Genomic DNA, 21139 nt, shown 5'->3' with positions numbered 1-21139 from the left:
ACACCAAAAAAACGTACCGGTGAACGTTTAAAAAACTTATGTTCTAGAGTGGCCATTGACGAAATATCGGTGGAAGAATTTTTAATTAATATTGGCCATTGCATTCGAAAAAGAAATAAATATTAGTTTTATACATTTAGTAATTTTATTTTTTTTTATATATATTTATTATTTTTATAAAAACGGACTTTTTTTAGAATTTTTAATTAATATTGGCCATTGCATTATATATTTAGTAATTTTATTTTTTTTATATATATATATTTATTATTTTTATTAATTATGAAACAATAAATCAAACCGGACTTTTTTTCCGTATAATAATTTTCTTGTCGGACTTTTTTTCGGTGTACTTTTTTTCCCCGGACTTTTTTTCCGGTTCCCCTTATTAGCATATGGGGCATGTTTATACATTCGTTGTTCGAGTAATAAAAATGTACACGTCACCAAACTTATTTGCGCAAAATCAAAAATAGCACCGTTAAAAATAATATCCCTACCTCGTCTTGAGCTATGCGCTGCCGCAATACTCACGCGCTTAGCAAATAAAGTCCTACCGAAATTAAAATTAAATATAAAAAATAAATACTTTTGGACGGATTCGTCTATAACATTAGCTTGGATCACTTCTCCGTCGTCAAGGTGGAAAACATTCGTGGCTCACCGAGTAAGTGAAATACAGGATATGACCAGGTTAAATTAATGGAACCACGTGAGCACTCAGGATAATCCAGCCGATTTAATATCTCGCGGTTGCGGTGTCGATCAAATAATAAATAATGATTTATGGTGGGAGGGTCCTAATTGGCTCGCTGATAAGTCCGAAAATTGGCCAAAATCAAAAATCAACATTAACGTCGGTACACTACCGGAAGAAAAGAAAAAATCACTTTATTGATAGAACCCGTAAATGAAGACTTAATTAAAAATTATTCATCGTGGAATAAATTATTGCGAGTGTTTTCCTATTGTTTGCGTTTTATTAAAATTCGTGTCAAAAACCTTAAAATAGTTGGTCCCCTTCAGCCCGAAGAACTACGAGCAGCTGAAATTGCTGTTATCAAAATAACACAATCATACTACTGGTCAAGTGAAATAACTGGTCTAATAAATAAGTCTAGTCTGCCGAACAACAGTAAATTGAGAAATTTGCAACCTTTTTTAGAAAATGGAATTATGAGAGTCGGTGGTCGATTAAAAAATGCTCTATATTTAGACCGATTTCAGCGTAATCCTATTTTAATACCTCAAAATAGCGCTATTGCAAATTTAATATTGCAAAATGAACATTAAAAACTGATGCACGCCGGTCCTCAAGCTATGTTAGCGAATACGCGTTTGAAGTATTGGATAATAGGCGGTAGAAATACTGCAAGACATATATTTCATAAATGCATTAAATGTTTTAGACTTCAACCTACTATAGTGGAACCTATAATGGAAAATTTACCAGCGGAACGCCTAGAACCATGCAGTGGCGGATCCAGGGTTCAATTTGGGGGGGGGGGGGGCTCTGAAAAAAATTACTTCAAAGCCATATAGTATTTGAGGTCCTCGGGGTCCCAAGGTGGCACACCAAAAGATTTTGGGAGTTCGCGAAAAATTAAAATATTACCAAAAATTACCTTTTTTTTAGTTCAAATGTTTCTAAAAATATGAAAGATATAAAATTGGTTATTAAGGGAATGTTATAAATAGTAATATGGTTGGATTAGGATTCATTTATGATTAGGTAATAATTATACTATAATATTTTGTATTATTTTATTTTAAAATACTTAAACATTTTTATAATAACAAATGAAAATAAAAACATTTTAAATAATTTCTATAATACAAAATCTAACCTACGTTTATTTTTGGAAGCAAAATTATTTATAATGATTTCATTTTTATCATACATATTAAGATCTCTATGTACATTAAGAAGACATAAGTCATTTAACCTTTCCTGGCTAATGGTAGTACGAAGCCATGTTTTCACTCGCTTCAAAGTCGAAAAACTTCTTTCAGCAGTAGCAGTGCTAACAGGCAATGTCGATAATATTCTTAATAATGAAGAAATTATAGGGAACATATCTTTAGAACAAACCATCAGTGAGGATATAGCAGTGCTTGGTACTTTAATTTCAATATTGCTGGATTGATTTTGCCACATGTTAAACCATAAGTCATACTCTCCTAAAATTAAATTATATAATTATTGACACATCCAACATTTTAACATAAATATTTTATAAATATATTTTACCAGCTAATACATCTTTGGTATAATCATCATTTTGCCATAAGTAATTAAACATGGGCACAATTTTTAGTATCCTTTCTTGTAATATTTTTCTTGTGATATTTTTGTCTGAAGCCATTATATTTACAAATACTTTTGGTATCAGTAACCGCAAATCAAATAACTTCAATGTATTGGAGTTTAAACGAGTCTTGAGGTCTGTATAAATTCCATCAAGTAATGGTATATATATAGAACAACGATAGTAATTTTCTATTGTCTCTATCTCCTTCAGTAGGATAATTGGATCTATGATTCATTGTTTTGACTAAACGAGGTAATTTAATTTCAAATTCTGATTCAGTCGCCATTCTATGTGCTTCAGAAAATATTTGTTTAAATTCTTGATTACAATTACTTCTTTTTTCTCCCAACAACTCTAAAATACTTTGAGTAGCTTGTGTTGCATTTTGTAGATCAAGTGAATCTGATTGAAGAAGGCGGCTGACAACTAGTGAATGTTTTAATATATCAATCAGAGAGTATAGAGAAATTAAAAATTCAAAAGTTAAAAGTTCAACCATGTCGAGCTTTTAAAAAATGTGGAGTGGATTTTGCTGGTCCGATCACAATCAAAACTAGTTTAAGAAAAAAAGCAGCAGTGACTAAGGGCTACATTTGCGTCTTCGTTTGTTTTAGTACTCGTGCTGTCCACATAGAACTGGTAAGTGATCTGACCAGCGATTCATTTTTGAACGCGTTAAAAAGATTTATTGGTCGTCGTGACGTATGCTCTGATATATATAGTGACAACGCCACTAATTTCGTTGGGGCCAATAAAAAGCTTTTAGAGCTTAAATGTTTGTTCCAGTCAGCGGCCCATTTGGACAACATGTACAATGCGTTAGCAAAAGAGGGTATAAATTGGCATTTCATTCCCCCCCGATCGCCTCATTTAGGTGGGTTATGGGAGGCTTCTATAAAATCTATAAAAACACATCTATACCGGGTATTAGGCGAATCACATCTGACATATGAGGAATTAAATACCATTTTAATTAAGATAGAAGCCGTCCTAAATTCTCGCCCACTCACTCCTCTTTCCTCCGATCCAATGGACGCGACGCCATTAACACCAGCTCATTTCCTTATTGGTGAACCTACCTGTTCAATACCTGAACCCGACTTATCTTCTGTACCTGATAACCGCTTAAAAAGATGGCAGCGCGTGACTCGACTAACGCAGTGCCTTTGGAAACGTTAGAATGCCGAATACTTATCCCAACTGCAGACCAGGAAAAAATGGTTGTCAAATAAAGGTCCAAACTTAAGCGTTGGTACTTTGGTACTAATTAAGGAAGACAACATACCTCCTTTGTCATGGTATCTTGGTCGCGTAGTACGTGCGCAGGCAGGAGCTGACGGTGTCGTTCGAGTGGCAACTGTTTGGAGCCGCGGGAAGGAAATAAAAAGGTCTGTGAGAAAATTATGTCCTCTTCCTTTCGAAGGTAATATTTAGAAATAAATAAAATAAAAACACATGTTTTTTGTTGTCTAATTATAATCGTAAAAAAAAAATATATTTTTTCTAGATATTTATTAATGTAATTTATTTTAAATGAATTTTTTATTTTATTGGAATTCTTAATTTTGTAATTTATAATATTAATATTGTTTGATGTGCTATAATATTTAATATTTATTTAAAGTTAATGTTGAAAATTATTTAAATGTTTCAAGGCGTGCGGCATGTTGACACGTATATTTTATCTGCAATAATTTGTAAACCGGATTATGTCGCGTTTATCGCTCACAAAACTGAGCGCTATGTAATAATAATATAGGTAAGAGGTCTAATGTCAGTATGCGTTCAACTGCCAATCACCGCGTAAATAAAATATTTTACTACGAAATTAACCGACTATAATTTATTCTTATAGTAATAAAAATGCATACAGTCCACAAATATAAAACCGTAACGTAACAGATGCCAAGAATTATATTCATAAATCATAATACTTCATTGCTCATGAGGTATTAATTATTTTTATTAGTACAATAATGATTATCATTGGACATAGATTGTCTGAATAGTAATATAATATACAATATACCTATGAATAATGATTACTATTCAAGTGATTATCACTTATTTTATTAAATAATACGTCATAAATGAATTTTTTTTTTATATTAACTTAACTTATAAGTTGAAGTTAAGTTAAGTTAACAGTATTTGTAAACTTGATTTAATCATAATTAATTTATTAAAAATGTCTATTAACTTAACTTTTAATTTAATTGAAAAAAAAATACATAACGTAACTTAATTGAGTTGAAAATATCATTAACTTGCCCAGCTTTGCCACGATATATACTAAGATAGGGATTGCAACCTCAAGGTTTATAGATTATAATTATAATCTCATATTATAACGAGATACCGAACTCTGGTGGCTGGTGCTTGACACACCGGCATTCAGCAGTCGGGCCCAACAACCGAGTGTGAGAATAGCTATTCCGTATCATTATTATACATTTATAAGGTTTCGTATAATTTTTACAAAAAACACAAACAACTTCAGGTCAAAATAATAATTTTTATTTTTTAATAAAAGTGATTCGTCGGCGTTCACGATGGACCTACGATCTAAAGTTTCAATAGAGATGGTAATTACTAATTATACACCTATTTTATTATTAAATGTATTTAGCTTAAGTTCTTGAACAGCTGAACACTTGAGTGTCGTGGCAAATATAATGATATAACCCCGCACGTATTATATACATTATTGCAGTATATAATGTGTATTGGCACTTGAGATAAAAAATTTTAAATTGTTAATACCTACACTTATATCATGATATTTATTAATAATATTGTTGTTTGACTAATAATTAGCAGTAACGGCATTTACCGAAACTATACAAAAATATGTCCAAACAAATATACCTACAAAGACATAGCTACATTGTACAGTTTCACATTGTGAAATTTCTTTAATAATAAAATATAACGCAGCAATTTTATCCACTAATTAAAATATGTCCTCTTTTACCACACTTCCTGTTATACATAGAATTCAACAAAAATCAAAGGCAATGGGTTCGAGATAAACTACTTTAAAGGTGGAAACGGACCGAAGAAATTGTTGATATTTCCTATAGCACTAGGTACGTCCGACATCGTACGTCTATAATTAATAATATTTATCTTAGTCGAGTAAATGGTTTTACTATCATAGCACAGGGCATATGCCTATATTGAATTTGATCACTATAATATTATAATACATTTACTTCTTTAGGTCTAGTTAGTGATTTTGCTTCGCTGGCGGAAAACCTCGATGGTGAAAAATATACGATATACATATGTGATCCTATAGGTAACGGTTTGAATCGACCACTGAACAGAGATTTTTCACCGGGATTTTTGTACCGCGACGCTGATTATGCCATTGCGCTTATGGAGGTAAAATATTATAGAAGTATCATAGACATAATTTATACTTATATGTCTATGAGAAGTATATACAACAACCAGCCGCATAGTTATGTTATGATTAAAGAATTTTCAACTTTAAGAGGAGTATTTTTAATAGAAAATTGAATCAAGTTTGTACTTTTTTAGAGGTAAATTATGAAAATTCACAGAACTTTCTTTATAACCAGAGAAAACATATTAAGGTAAAACAGTAAATTGTTTGCAAAACTAGTTTTCTCGACAAAACTAAATTTGCAGTTTATTTAAGTAAGTCGAAATCTAATAACTGTAGGTTCACCTAACTTAAATGATCACCAATTGTTAACTTTAGCATAATCTAGACATATATATTTTATATGTTAAATTGAATTTATAATATCATTATTTAGTATGTCTACCCTTCCACACAAAAAAAAAACCAAAATCTTATCTACGCGCCACTGACACCAACCGCCATCGTAAACAATGCAGGTAACGATAAACAGTGATCGTGGTTTTCTCTGATTTTTCCGCAGACGTTGGGTATCGACAGATATTCGATGTTGGGCTGGTGCTACGGCGGGCGCACCGCAATGATTGCAGCGTCCAGGGCTGCAGATCGGGTCGACAAGCTGGTGGTATGGAACTGCAGCGCTTACGTCACGGCCAAAGACCTCGAGCAATACGAGACGATACGCGACATCCACAGATGTTCTGAAGCTTTTAGACTTCCACGATTCGTAATGTACGGCGAGAAGTACGTGTCGGACACTTGGTCCAGATTGGTAGACGCTTACCGGAAAATTCTCGACGATGACGACGGTGACGTGTGCCGCGGCGAACTAGCCAAGATCAACGCGCCCACGCTTATTCTGCACGGAGCAAAGGATGTGCTCGTACCGGTCGAGCACGGTGTATATCTGCACGAAAATATCAAACACTCGACGTGAGTGTATTTATATATAATATTATCGTGTGACATGTAACATATATGTTTGGGTACCTACCTTATACTCATCTACGAGGACAATTTTATACATGCGTATTATTTTATATGTTATTATAAAAGATTCTGATTATTTTGTGAATGTCCCAAAAGAAATTCAAACAGGGCCCTATGGCATCAGCATGGCCTATGCCAGTATCCGTCACTAACTCAATCAGTTGTAAATATAGTTCAGATAGTAAAATTGTAACTTATTAGGCAAAAGTATAGTATGTACTATGATTAATAATCATTTAATTTGTATTTTTAACAAGTTTGCACATTAATATCCCATTGATAAAGCTTAAACATATTATGAATAATTTATAACTATTGCGATAGCTTATATAGAATAATATAGTATAGTGTTACTAAAAAATAATTTACTAATCACCATTACTTAAACAAAATTCAAATATTTAGGATATTATGTATTGATTAACTAAAAGGTTAATATGAGCGTATGATTATGCTCCTGAAATTAAACTTAAATTCATTAATATTCTCTATTACAAAATACAATCTTGACCGAGATAGTATTATAATAATTATTTAAGTATCATAATACAATTTTTATAATGTACAGTGAACAAACGAAGTTATTACAGACTTGAGAAAGTTTACATAAACACGTCAGGTACTACTTACGTGAACCCGAAAATCATAGCTCAGATTTTTGGAAATGGGGGGATATGAAATTTTGGCTATTCTCAAACCATATTATATCATTGATTTATCATATATTTTATTTGAGAAATTTAAGCCAAATGAGTGGAGTACCATGCTCATCACACCATGACCTCTCTTCGGCACTGTGGGAGAGTTTAGATGTACCCATCAGGTAGTATTGGAGTAGACTCGGGAGAGTTAACCATCAGAAAAGACAAGAGTTTACTGGTTATTAAAATCGAGGAGTTTACAATCACCCAATCAAACAAGATTTCCTATTGCAAATGCAGTCCTGAGTCTATGACAATACCTATTAGCATAGGCGCAAACAGCGTTTGAGATTTGGGGGGCTAAAGCCTTACTTTGGTAATATTGAATAAGCTTAAAACAAAATGTAGGAAATTTTTGGGAGGGCTATAGACATTTTTGGGAGGGCTTATCCCCTAGAGCCTCCCCCCTATTTACACCTATGCCTATTAGGTATATTATATACTGTATACGTCTGTACCTATCTATATATTAACACGGCAACAATTTTCTGATAATAGACTGTATTTTGTATTTCAGACTTGAAATATTTCCAGAAGGTGGGCATACCATGCATATGAAGTACCCTGAAAAATTTGTTTCGATAGTGGATAACTTCCTTTCTTCTATTCAGTAGTGCATAGGTAACCACAATCACTTGCCATACATTTATAAGCTATATTGTGAATGAATTAATATCGCAAGAAGTTAGTATACGTGTTGAGTTATCGTAAACTATAATGTTATAACTAAATGTTCTGTGGTATTAGTGTATTACATTATCTAACCACTATGAATACCTAAATAGATTGTTATACTCTATAAAATCAATAATAATAAGCCATGACAAATTGACTGACTGAATGATCATCGCCTAATCGGAACCGTCTATGCTTTGAGTATGAAATTTGGTCAGATATAGTTTCATTTTATGATGTAGAGTCCCACTAAGAAGGGATTTTCTAAAATCCACCTCTTAAACAGGTCCTCAAACATTGATTTTGAGATACAAGGTGGAAATTGAATTTTTTATTTATAAATCGTTGCCATTGGTTACTCTGCAGGCAGATTAGGTGACACGCGTGTAATAAATTGTCGCATCACATAGACTCGTTTAAAGAAACTGTATTATATTATTAAACCAAATGCATGTGTGTGACTTATATACTCAAAAACAGGACGTTTGAATATAAAAAAAACTCAAAGATCGTTTTTTGGGACATCAGTAAAGTTTAGAGAGTAAGTATTTTAAACCACGTTAAAAATATAGAAAGTGCAACATCCAATCCACGACTTGGTTCTAGGTTGAATAATTTCATAAAAACAAAGGTAACTACTCTGAGTGCGATTTGTATCTGTGAACTGAAATACACTTATTATAATATTATAGCGTATTTTCTATATAGGATTTACCGCATAAAAATAATGCACACGGACTAAGTCGGGTCAATCAGCTAATATTATATACATATAATGTATTTGGTTTCAAAGCATTAAATTATTATTGAGATTACTTCAAAATTGAATTAATATTGCTTGCTCAAAATGTAATGAAGACTAACTAACACGACTAAGTAAAATACTTAAATACGTGCAATAAGGAAATAACTAATTCAATGAAAAATAATTCTAACTTATGTTTACTAATTTTAAATTAAAATTACATCAGTTGCATGTATGTTGTGTACTGGTGTAACGTACCAGGAAAAATAAAGTTTAAATGTCCAGGGAGTTTTTACCTACGCCTGATATAGAAAAATCAAAAATAATAAAAATTGGCAAACCTCATATTCTAACACAAAACGGGGTTCAAGCTACTACACGTATCAATGAGATAACATTTGGAGGAGGGAGAGCTGTACACATGTAGCAGATTTTTTAACTGAAAATATGTAATAAACTATTTAATTAAAAATTAAAATACAATATATTACATAATATGAATTCTTATAAATATTTAAAAATAGTTGTTGTATGGGAATGAGGGATCTATCTCCCTCATCATCTTATTATGACCACCACTGCAGGTAACAATAGAAGTCTGCCAACGCTTGATTTCACAATCAAAAAATAACCAAATTTATAGTCATGTATACGTTTCTTATATTATTATAATTAGGGTGCGGATTTGTATGTATTTACATATTTGTCGTGAATATGGTAATATTCGAATGATTCCTTCATAGAAATATGTTACAGGACTATCTGGTTATTTTAAGTTATGGTTGATATTACATATTTTTAAATATTTAATCTTAATTAAAATATTTTTACATATTTTACTTATATTACACATTTTTGTTAAATATTGAGCTTTTTACAAAATTAGAAATGTATCGCTGATCCATCCAAATTGATATTCAAGCGGTAAACTAGTTAGCGCTATGTGGTCGAACCCGCGAGCACCACTCAATCCAGAAACCAAAATAGGTTTTGTCGACAACCTATAGTTTACTTAATAATTCCTGTTTATCTCTCTCCGAAGAAGAGATGATAAAATCTGTAGGTATAATATATTGATGCAACTTCAATTTTTTTGGCTCACAGCCAAAAACAATAAATTAAAATCAAAATTATGCTACGTATACCACTTCTGATAGGTACATCCCCGCGACCTCCACTCCAGAAACCAGAATTTAAATAAGATATACGTACTGAAAACTGGTCGCGTAACTTGTGGCGTCAACGGGAATGTTAGGAACTCCGTGTGCTTTCGGCTGTCAGTACTTAGCAGTCAGTCTAGCTGCCACCTAGAGTGAGAATTTACATGGACTCAGTGGCATTAATACGGCTAACTATAGTATAATTTTTCAAGAATACAGAATACAATTTCGGAACATTACCTATAGTAATTTATTTTTATTTTTAAATAAAACTGATTCAACGGCGTTCGCGATGGACCAACGATCCACAGTTTCGACAGAGCTGGTAACTTATACGCATATACCTGTTATAATATTAAATGTTATATTTCATCATAAATCCTTCAACAGTTGAACCCGTAAATTAGGCGTTATTTTGTATAACCATGCATGTATTATTGGCACACGTAATGCAGCGCCCTTATACGTAGGTACAATGTGCGCCGAGTGCCAGCACAAAACAAAACGTTTAAATACAAATCAAAAAGTATATTTTTATTGAATCCATAGTTTTCATATAACATTATGTCTACCGTGTGTCCCCGAAAACTGGCTACACTCTATAACTCACTTACCTACATCACTCGTTATCTTTTCATGTTTTGGAATTCTGTCCGCGGGAGATTAATGATCCAATAGTCTAGTTTCATGTCGCGCAAACATGATTCAAAAATATGTATAGAGTACACACAATGTATAGTACAAAATATGTCAATAGACAGTGGCGGCTCGTGATAAGGTGCGATTGTGTGACCGCCGACCGCACTCGCTGCCAGTACATTTTTAAAATAAAATTATATTCTTAATTATACTTCGCTTATACCTAATAGTAACTAAATAGGAGTCACGATGAGATATATTACTTTCGAAATAATTTATACGATTCAGAATTGTGTTTGAAAATATTTATATTTGAAGAAAATATCTTCTCAATTCGGTAATCAATATTCCAATGTGATAAGAATAATCTAAAAATTAAACGAAGTCTGAGTATCTCTCGCCAGTCGCGTACTCGCGTGTACCTATACTGTATAGGTAGGTACAGTAGTTTATAAATGTATGGTACAGCGGTCTGTGGTGCACACTAAAATGTGTGTTGTTATTATTATTATTGTAATATTATTATGATTAAATAGATATGAGCCGTGGTAGGACTATTATTACTATAATAGTGCGATAATTCTCGTAGCACGTTTTCAGCGGCCTGTGCACTGTACCTACTACTGTAGTATCTACAGCGCGACGAGCATAATCTCAATTTGTGGACTTCATCAACGAGGGCCACGAGACTACCTATACAATAATATTATAGTGCAATAATTCTCGTCGTACATTTTCGGCGGCGACCTGCGATTTTATATTTACAGCGCGACGAGTTTGATGTTTAAGTCTAATAATAGCTAAAGAAATTCAGCAATGACTGGAAGTATATTATTTTGTTATCCATATCACTTGATATCAGTGATATTGGTGATATTATTTACATCATATTGTTTTTATTATTATTATTTGTAGATAAATATATTATAATTTTATGAGTAATATAATTTACAACTTATAAGTATTATTGTTGATCAGTGCCTCAGTGGTGTCAAAGTAAAATTATACAGGTGTGGCCAATCATAGATTTATTCATCAAAGATCGGTGAGGGTGGGGGGCAACTGTCACTTCAAAAAAAAAAAAATATCTTACTCCCATATTAAACTATCACGAGCCGCCCAGGTCAATACTATACTTGAACTAATTAAATTCATATTTGAAAGTATCCGAACGAATTTTTTAATATAAGATATATGGACATTATAATTATACCCCAACAAGATTTGTTGGACCTTAATATTTACCTATGCACAACAGAAAAAAAATCTGACAATAAAATGACCGTGAATGGATTAATATTGGAAAAATTGTCAATTTTTCATGATTACTATTTTCTGGATAATAATTATTAATTATAATAGGTTATCAGTAATTGTTTATGGTTTTTACTCAAAACTCAATATGTTTTCTCAATATTACTATTTGAACATTTCAAAAATAAGTAATAAACTTTTTATAATAAGTATTAACTCAAAAGCTCAAAACAAAATGTTTGAAATATCTCAGCCATGATTAAATTTAAATAAAAATATATAATTTAATTAGATTGGTGTTAGAATAAATTGCTTACCATTGGTTTCTGTTTTTTAAAATAAATTGAGGGGTTTCAAATCAAAACGGACCTTTTCCATTTTTCTAATTTTTCAGGACAGCTTATTTTTGTGTCTCTAATTTTTAAATGATTCAGATAATACCTATGTGATATATTGAAAAATAGGTAAAAAAAATAATGAATAAATTTCTAATATGGAATGTTTTAACTCGTAATAATACTGAGTACAACAATCATTAGGTCTTGGAAGTTGTATATTTTTGAATTTTTCTATGATATGCTTTCAATTCATAGCAGACCAGGCAAAAAATCTTTTATAGGTATACAATGACAAATTTATCAATTATCATTATTATCGTTTGAAAAAGAAACCATAACCTTTGTTGTGAACAAATCCAGAAAAATAAAGTTTTAAATGTTAAAAATAATCAATGTTAATACATATTTTTCATAAACAGAAAAACTATTTAAATACATTTTTAAGGATTCGCTTCCTATAAATTGTTATACTGGTATAACGACTTTTCTATCATAAACCGAAGGTTCATTAATAATTTTTATTTTCGTATATTAAATAATTATAATATGTTATTCATTTATATAATCTATTATTATAATAATAATAATTATTATTATTATTATTATTATAATCTATACTATAAATATATATATTATAATGTATAACCCTAAAAATGGCACATTTAATGGAGCACATAACACTAAAAAATATTTGCTTCAGATTTATTATTATTTAATATTAAATTATTGTAATTAGAACTATTAAACATTTTTTTGATCGAAATTCAATGTAGGTACCTTTTTATATTCATAATAATACGATTTTATTTAAACTTACAAAAATATGTACAACAACTTGTAAGTTGGTACTATCGAGATATAGTATCGAAAAAATAATCAATTTTAATTTTGGTGCAAATTACACATGTTGTATATATTTTGGGTCAATTTTGGTGCAAATTGACTACAGCCGACATAATTGCCTATCTTATACGAGTAAAAGTTGCTCACATTACACAACGATTTACCTATATGGCTATATAAACATTTTATTTTTTATACTAGATTTACGTATAAATGCGTGTTTTTTTGTCTTAAAGACGATTGAGGTATCTGAATTGCAGTACAACGTTCAGTTTTTATTAATATTAATAACACTAAAAGAAACTTTATAAATAATAAGCGAAAGGCTGTGTTAAAAATACTACTATATTGAGTACAATACTTTGTGAAAGAATTTATTTTTATACTCTAATGATTAATAATTGTTAATAATTATTAGTAATGCCTAAATAGTGATAAACTACGTATTTTGGGGCCCCGTTCAATATTTTTGATGGAAACCTCGATGATTATGGAACTATATGGTAAATACTAACACTTGATATTCATTATTTTGTTTAATATAAAAGCTAACAATCTTTATAGAAACTTTTCAGATACCAATTACCATATTTGTGCTAAAGGCGATTGAGGTGTCAGAATATTTACAATATACTGTTTAATTTTTTTTTTAAATACTAAAAGCGATAATGGTCGGCTGTGCCAAGCCGTGTCGCGCTAAGTAACTGTTGCAGATACAATGCGCGGTGCATAACGAAAATTTAATTTATAAGATTTTAAATATTTCTAAAAAAACTAAACACTTTAGGAAAATATTTTGGTTCCTCCAACGTCTTCTGCAGTAATAAGAACAAATAAAAACAAATCACATATTATCGTCAGCCTAACTTGCAGATATCGTAACTCTATAATGACTACTTTTTAGAAGAAAATAAAACATCTGACTAACTAAAAAACATTTTTTTGTTGGTTCTTGATATAGACGATATTATTATATTCAATTTAATATCAATAACTCAATAAATAAATAATATTGTAACGTTAGTTTGATGAATAATATTTTATCAAAAAACTTTGAGATACGACGATTTCCTTTGGTTGGAGTCTATATACTTGTTGTTAGTATATAAGTCTGTGGTTGGAGTTGAGCTAATTCTGTCGGAACATTAAAGGCTGATCAATAGAAGAGAAACTGTTTTTTCATGAAAAGTGCAGAGTGAAAAATATGATTTTAGACAATACGTCATTATATTTTCAAAAAAAAAAAAGCAAGTAAGTGGATGTCACTCTGCTGTACAGTAGATTACAAGTGGGTCATTGTATAATGGTTGTATTAAAATTGAATTCAATGATATAATATCATTGTATAAGAAAAACGATTCTGAGCGGAGACGGTTTGTCAGTCTGGATATTTTATATTTTGTTATTATTTATTTTATCATGTAAGTTGAATTAATATTAAAATATTATAATTTTTTATTCGTTTCTATGGTGATAAACAAAGCGTTAGAAATTAAAATCCCATTTTTAGCGTTTTTTCGTAATTTTCCGGTGGTTTTTCCCGTGGCATTAAATAACTATTGAGAAAATTGAAAAATGACCTCTCTAAAGTATCATGTTGATCAAATTTGCTAAAATATAAGGTACTATATGTTGAAATCGAAATACTCCTTCTGGAAGAAATTGTGTATACAGGATATAAAAATAAAAAAAAAATAAATAAATAAACACCATTGTAAAAACAATAGCTTTCTCACTCCGCTCAGAATCTAAAATAATAATCTCAAAATCGCAGTTTTGGAGTTGCAATAGTTGCGAATATTGGGTAGGCGATAAACAATGTATATAAAATATCACTTTTTTCAATATTCAACCTCTTTGAGGCACGGTAATGGGTTTATTTATTAAATCTAATTTTTGCAAACATTAGTTATTTGGTATGTACAACAATTTAAATAGGTAATGTAAACAACATTTTAAAGTTGAAAAAAAAGGACCCCCTATTATATATTATACATACAAAAAAATAAATTTCATTTTTGAGGTAAGTAAATTATTGTGTGAAGCAAGCAACTTTTAAACATATAAGAAAGGCAATATAACGTCGTTGACATCACTCGTTTTCATTAAACTCCTCAACAACTAATATATAATGCGAGTAAAAATGTTAAACCTATACCATTTTGGTTAGAAATGAACATTCATTCAAGTTAAAAAAAACCTGTTTTTGTGTTTTATGCTCCTTCAATTATGTATAGAAATCTTAAATTTAATTTTTTTTTAGATGGAGATGTTTGATTATAATAATCACCAAAACATGCAAATAAACCTTATTTTACTAAAAATTATAAGCAAAAATAATTTTTTTCCGATATATAGTTGAGCACAAGCGAATAACTTAAATTATATTTTGTTAATTCACTGATACATTTTACACCATAAAGGTAACATTTGATAAATCTATAAATATTACCCAATACTGCGGGTTCCAAATAAACTGAGATCGCGACTTTATCGTCAGGCCTCTTAAAGAAAAATTGGTTAAAACATTAAAATTATTATTGTGTTCAATATACAATATATAATTACTAATAATTAATTACCAACATTAACATCTACCTATATCAAAAAGCCACATAGGTAATGAAATTATTATTGTAATCTAAGTAAATAGTAATATAATTACGCAGCAATAATTGTGCCAACCAAGGACGCAAAGTAAAACCTAGCAATTAAATATTTAAATGTCCTCTAACTTCTTTCATCAAAATACCGTTTGAGATATTTATTTTACACATAAGTAAAATTATTCAACAAATTCCTGTTTTACGTAGAATTCAAAGAAAATCAATATCAAAGGTTTCGAGATAAACTACATGAAAGTTGGAAACGGACCACATAAATTGTTGATATTTCCTGGAGTACTGGGTAAGTCTGTAATTATATAATATTCATTGCTATAATAATCTTAGTCCAGTAAATGGTTTTACTATTATCCCACCGAGCGTTTGCCCATATTGAATTTGTTCACTGTAATATTATAATCAGGGCTAGGATTTATATGCAATAAAAAATTGTAAAATATGCATTTAATTTTTTATAAGATAAACATTAAAATATAGTTACAAAAAAAATATTTGTTTATTAAAATACATCAATGATAGGCTGTTTGTCTTAAAATAATATAATTTAGAAATAAAATGTATAATTCACATTAACTACGTGCGTGTTACATTAAATAAAATATATTAATATATTATAAAACATGCATTTTTTACATTCTTATAATCGAAATATGCAATAATTATTAACTTTATTTAATATATGCAATAATATGCATTTTATCCAAAATATGCAAAAACATGCAAAATAAAAATACCACCATTTATCTCATCATGAGTTGATTCGTGGACATTACTGACAAAATCAATAATCAGAACTCAGAAGTAGGAAAAAAAACACGCTGTTGCATATAAATCCTAGCCCTGATTATAATACATTTACTTCTCTAGGTGTAGTTCGTAGTTTTGGACCGCTGACGGAAAACCTCAATGGAGAAAATTATACGATATACGTATGGGACCCTCCAGGTTACGGTTTAAGTCGACCACCGAACAGAGATTTTTCACCGGGGTTTTTAGATCGCGACGCAGATTGCGCCATTGCACTTATGGAGGTAAAATATTATAGAAGTGTATAAAACAACAAGTGGAGTTATGGTGGGGGAGTGATGAGGGTGGATCCCAATTACACGATTTTCAACTTTAAGAGGGTTTCCTTTATAGATAATTGAATCTAGTTTGTACTTTTATAAGGTAAATTATGAAAGTTCATAGAACTTTCTTTATAATAAAAAATATTAAGGTAAAACTGTAACTTTTTTAAAGCAAAACTAGTTATTGTTAATTTTATCATACTCTAGACATAATTCTAAAAAATATTTTGACTCGTTTTGAGCTATTTATAGACATTTCCAATTTTAAATTTATTTTAGTTTATCATCGATAAAAAATGTTTATGTAAAAAAGCTTGACAATTTACTACTAAATTCCTCATGAGTTGTCAAATTATTTTGTAGTTCAAAATTTATAAAATATTCGATGTTCATAGCTATGAGGATAGAACATTTCAAACAAGTGTTCGTAAGCAGTTCATACAAAATAATATGTAGATAATAGCTATTTTTTTTATAGATATTTAACATATTAAATTGAATTTATAATATCATTATTTATTATGTCCACCCCTCCACACGAAAAAAATCCAAAATAACTAATTAATAATTATCTAATAACTAGTTATCTCGACAAAACTGATTTTGTTTATTGGTGTAAATCAAAAGCTAATAACTGTAGATTCATTAAATGATCAACAATATTGTTTACTTTAGCATTCTCTAGGCATAATTTTAAAAATATTTTGATTCGTTTTGAGTTATTTATAGACATATCAAGTTTTATTTTACTTTAGTTTATTATCGATAAATTTTTTTTATTTAAAACTTGACTATTTACTACCAAGTTCCTCATCAGTTGTTATAATGACAATTGAAAAATATCAAAGATACATAGGCAAGGATTTTCATTATAAGCATTTAAAGTTTTGACTAAATTAATCAAAAATTTCATCGGAAATTGTTCAATTATTTTGTGGTTCGAAATTTATACAAAATTCAATTTGTATAGAGATATGAGGATTGAACATTTTCAACAAATTTTCGTAAGTAGCTTATACTCTGACCAAAAAATCAAAATAACATATAATATATAATTAAGTATTGATTTTTTATAGATATTTTATATATTAGATATTAATATATTTTTATAAATTAAAATTTAATTATTAATTATATCCACCCCCCCCCCCACAACAAAAAATAAAATCATAACTACGTGCCTCAGACACCAATCGCCATCATAAACAATGGTAACGACAAAAAGTGATCGTTGGTTTTTCCGACTTTGCCACAGGCGTTGGGAATCAACAGGTATTCGATGTTGGGCTGGTGCAACGGTGGGTGCACCGCGATGATAGCAGCGTCCAGGGCCGCAGATCGGGTCGATAAGCTGGTGGTGTGGAGCTGCAACGCTTATGTCACGGCCAAAGACCTCGAACTCTACAAGATGACACGTGACGTCCATGGCTGGCCCGAAGGGAGGAGAATTACACAATTCAAAGCGTACGGCGAGAAGTACGTGACGGACACTTGGTCCGGGTGGATAGACGCGTTCCAGAAAATTCTCGACGAGGACGACGGAGACGTGTGCCGCGATGCACTGGCCAAGATAAACGCACCCACGCTCATCCTGCACGGTGCAAAAGATGATTTCATACCGGTCGAGCACGGTGTATATCTGCAAGAAAACATAAAGCGATCGACGTGAGTATATCTGCACATAATATTATAATTATCATGTAACAATGTAACATATTCTTAAATGTTTAGGTGCCTACCATTATATACTCATCTGTACGGGAAATTATTTTTATTCTATTTTAAAAGATTCTGATGTATTTGTTAATGTCCAAAAGAAATAAAAACTATTATGGCAGTATGGCCTATATACCACTATCCATCACTAACTTAAGGAGTTGTGAAGGTAGTAAAGTTGTATTTTATTAGGAAAAAGCAAAGATAGGCATTAACTACTTAACTAGTTAGTTTATTTTCTAATCAACTTATGAACTTAACTAGTTAAATTTATAGTTGAAATAACTTAGCTTTTTTCAGTTGTTTTTAAAAAAAATCCATCAATAGTTACAAACATTTTGAATATTACCATATCAGTAAAAAAATAAAAATAATCCAATGCAAAAACACAAACATTTCTGTTCTTTATCTTGATAACATAGTTTTGTGTACCTAATATATTAATACATTTTATTAAGTTGTAAACTCGGTTGTAAATTATATATTATGCATTTATGCGAGTTGCAATTACCTATAAATGTTTTTAATAAAATAAATAATTTTAAATTATACAAATTGACAATGGTTATGTTTTCATGTTATATAACTTATAATATTATATATGAAGGTCATGTACTCTTCTTCGCGTATTATGACATTCAATTGCTATACGATATAAAAAAATATATTTGTTAAATTATTAATTTGAGATGAGTATAGTTTAAATTAGTAAATAGTAGTAAAATAAAAGTAAAAGGGTATACAGTGTACATTATTATAAAAGTTCAATACATTTTTTTTTTTTATAATTTATAAATTATAAAAACTACAAAGACACATTCACTATTTATGTGATTTACATACCAATTTAAAAAATTAAACTAAAAATTAAATTTTTTAAACTGAGTTAATATTTTTTTCTATATTAACTTTTAACTTATCGAGTTAAATTTATAATTTCTTAACTGTTAACTTTTAACTTATCGATCTTGTGTCCTCTTAACTTAACTTAACTTAACTCGAGTTAATTATTTTCATTTACTTTCCCACCTTTTGGAAAAATATACCGTACCTATCCATTCTAATTAATCATATTTGTATTTTAAACAAGTTTGCACATTAATATCCCATTGTTACGATAACTTATAGGATAATATAGTATACATAGTGTTACTAAAAAAAGAAATTACTAGTCACCATTGCTTAAACAAAATTCAAATATTAGGATATGAGGTGTTGATAAATTAAAATGTTAATATAAGCGTAGGATTATGCTCGTGACATATACCCTAAATTCATCAATATTACCTATTACAGATACAATATTGAACAAGATAAAATTATAATAATTATTTAATTGACATGATAAAATTATAATGTACACAGTACACGTACAATGTACAAACGATATTATTACAAACTCGAGAAAGTCTACATGAACACTTAAGATACCTAGGATTTACGTGAACCCAGTGCTCAGATTTTTTGAAAGGGGGGATATGCCTAATCTCAGACCATATTATATTGTATTGATTATATGTTATCAACTTATCATTGCTTTATCATACATTTTATATGAGGAATTTAAGCCAAAAGAGGGGGGGATATGATATGCTCATCACTCCATGACCTCGCGCCTTCGATACTGCGGGAAAGTTTACATGTACCCATCACTCATCAGGCAGTATTGGAGTAGACTCCGGTAAGTTAACCATCACAAAATACAATAAGTTACAGGTTATTAAAATCAGTAGAGTGAACAAATCATAAAATATTTATCATTGTAAATTCAATCCTGAGTCCATGACAATACCTATTATAGTATAATATAATGTACGTCGGTACATAAACCTGTTAACACAGCAACCATTTTCTGATAATTAATTTTGTATTTTGTATTGCAGACTTGAAATATTTCCAGAAGGCCGACATATCGTACATATGATGTACCCTGAAAAGTTTGTTTCGATAGTGGATAACTTCCTTTCTTCTATGCAGTAGTGCGTGTGTAATCACGAACATTTGCATATACGTTTATAAGCTATAATAGAGTACAAGAATATACAAGAATGTATTAAGTGTTGAGTTATCATAAAATATAATGTTATAACTAAATGTCCTGTGGTATTACATTATCTAACTACTATGAAAACCTAATCAGATTGTTATACTCTACAAATCAATAATAATAAGGTATGACCAGAGTCGGACTGGCCCAGACCGCTAGTCCGCAATTGCGGACGGGGCCCCGGCTTCTTTATGGTAATTGGGGGCCCCTGATTTTGTACCTATTAATATTATTATTTTTCGTTTAGAGTAAATAGAAATACGAAATAAACATTTTTTTTTTCAAATCAGAAAACGTATTTTTGTTTACAATCTTGAGAAGTTCTCAATAATTATTAAAATAATGACATTGTCATTCTACGAATTTAATAGCTGTCTATATACAAATATGCATCATTGATTATAAACAGTGTACAATTGTTGTGGCTTTTAAGAGGACGTCGCACCTATACCTATGTTGTCTCCGCCTTACACACGTACGGCATAGCAATAGCATAGCAAAAACGTTTTGGCACGGCAAAGAACCGAGAAGGCTACAGTCATAACGAAGAAACAACATTTTCACCGCTTATAAAGGAGAACTTTGGCTGTGCAATATAGTTTTTATTTTTTTTATATCACTTATGCGAAAAATG

At 30.3% G+C, this 21139-nt stretch overlaps 3 protein-coding genes across 7 annotated transcripts in view; 2 read left to right on the top strand and 1 right to left on the bottom strand.

Moving 5' to 3' along the window:
- The window catches only part of LOC100162536 (valacyclovir hydrolase-like), a 9627-nt gene extending 1026 nt beyond the window's left edge, over positions 1-8601 (top strand). The window contains exons 2-7 of one of the 4 annotated variants that reach the window (XM_008188549.3): positions 4213-4261; positions 4846-4897; positions 5308-5401; positions 5536-5699; positions 6227-6636; positions 7912-8601. In XM_008188549.3, the coding sequence (XP_008186771.2) occupies positions 4215-4261; positions 4846-4897; positions 5308-5401; positions 5536-5699; positions 6227-6636; positions 7912-8008 (864 nt within the window). In that variant the 5' untranslated portion in view covers positions 4213-4214 and the 3' untranslated portion in view covers positions 8009-8601. 4 annotated transcript variants of the gene reach the window in all.
- On the bottom strand, positions 1829-2366 carry LOC103310386. The gene is made up of 2 exons (XM_008188553.3): positions 2252-2366; positions 1829-2181 (listed from the first exon to the last, which is right to left on the bottom strand). The coding sequence occupies exons 1-2, from the start codon at positions 2364-2366 to the stop codon at positions 1829-1831; spliced, it is 468 nt and encodes a 155-aa protein (XP_008186775.1).
- Positions 8602-9659: 1058 nt separating the features above from the next.
- LOC100166637 (valacyclovir hydrolase-like) lies at positions 9660-20548 on the top strand. 2 transcript variants are annotated; one of them, XM_029486097.1, is made up of 5 exons: positions 9660-10299; positions 15862-15955; positions 16540-16703; positions 17998-18407; positions 18474-18740. In XM_029486097.1, exons 1-5 carry the CDS (start codon positions 10267-10269, stop codon positions 18535-18537), a joined length of 765 nt encoding a protein of 254 aa, XP_029341957.1. In that variant the 5' UTR covers positions 9660-10266; the 3' UTR covers positions 18538-18740.
- Positions 20549-21139: the final 591 nt, after the last annotated feature.

Source organism: Acyrthosiphon pisum, chromosome A1 (assembly GCF_005508785.2).
Source record: "Acyrthosiphon pisum isolate AL4f chromosome A1, pea_aphid_22Mar2018_4r6ur, whole genome shotgun sequence".
Lineage (NCBI taxonomy): Eukaryota > Metazoa > Arthropoda > Insecta > Hemiptera > Aphididae > Acyrthosiphon > Acyrthosiphon pisum.
This window is presented reverse-complemented; position numbering and strand designations above follow the sequence as displayed.

What these genes read in the sequence shown, in the direction of transcription:
- LOC103310386 (XM_008188553.3), bottom strand. Translation starts at nt 2,366, where the DNA reads ATGGCTTCAGACAAAAATATCACAAGAAAAATATTACAAGAAAGGATA. An exon ending in TACCAAAGATGTATTAGCTG is followed by an intron (nt 2,182 to 2,251) that starts GTAAAATATATT and finishes ATTTAATTTTAG; the next exon opens with GAGAGTATGACTTATGGTTT.
- LOC100166637 (XM_029486097.1), top strand. Translation starts at nt 10,267, where the DNA reads ATGGACCAACGATCCACAGTTTCGACAGAGCTG. An exon ending in CCACAGTTTCGACAGAGCTG is followed by an intron (nt 10,300 to 15,861) that starts GTAACTTATACG and finishes TGTTTTACGTAG; the next exon opens with AATTCAAAGAAAATCAATAT. An exon ending in GCGCCATTGCACTTATGGAG is followed by an intron (nt 16,704 to 17,997) that starts GTAAAATATTAT and finishes ACTTTGCCACAG; the next exon opens with GCGTTGGGAATCAACAGGTA.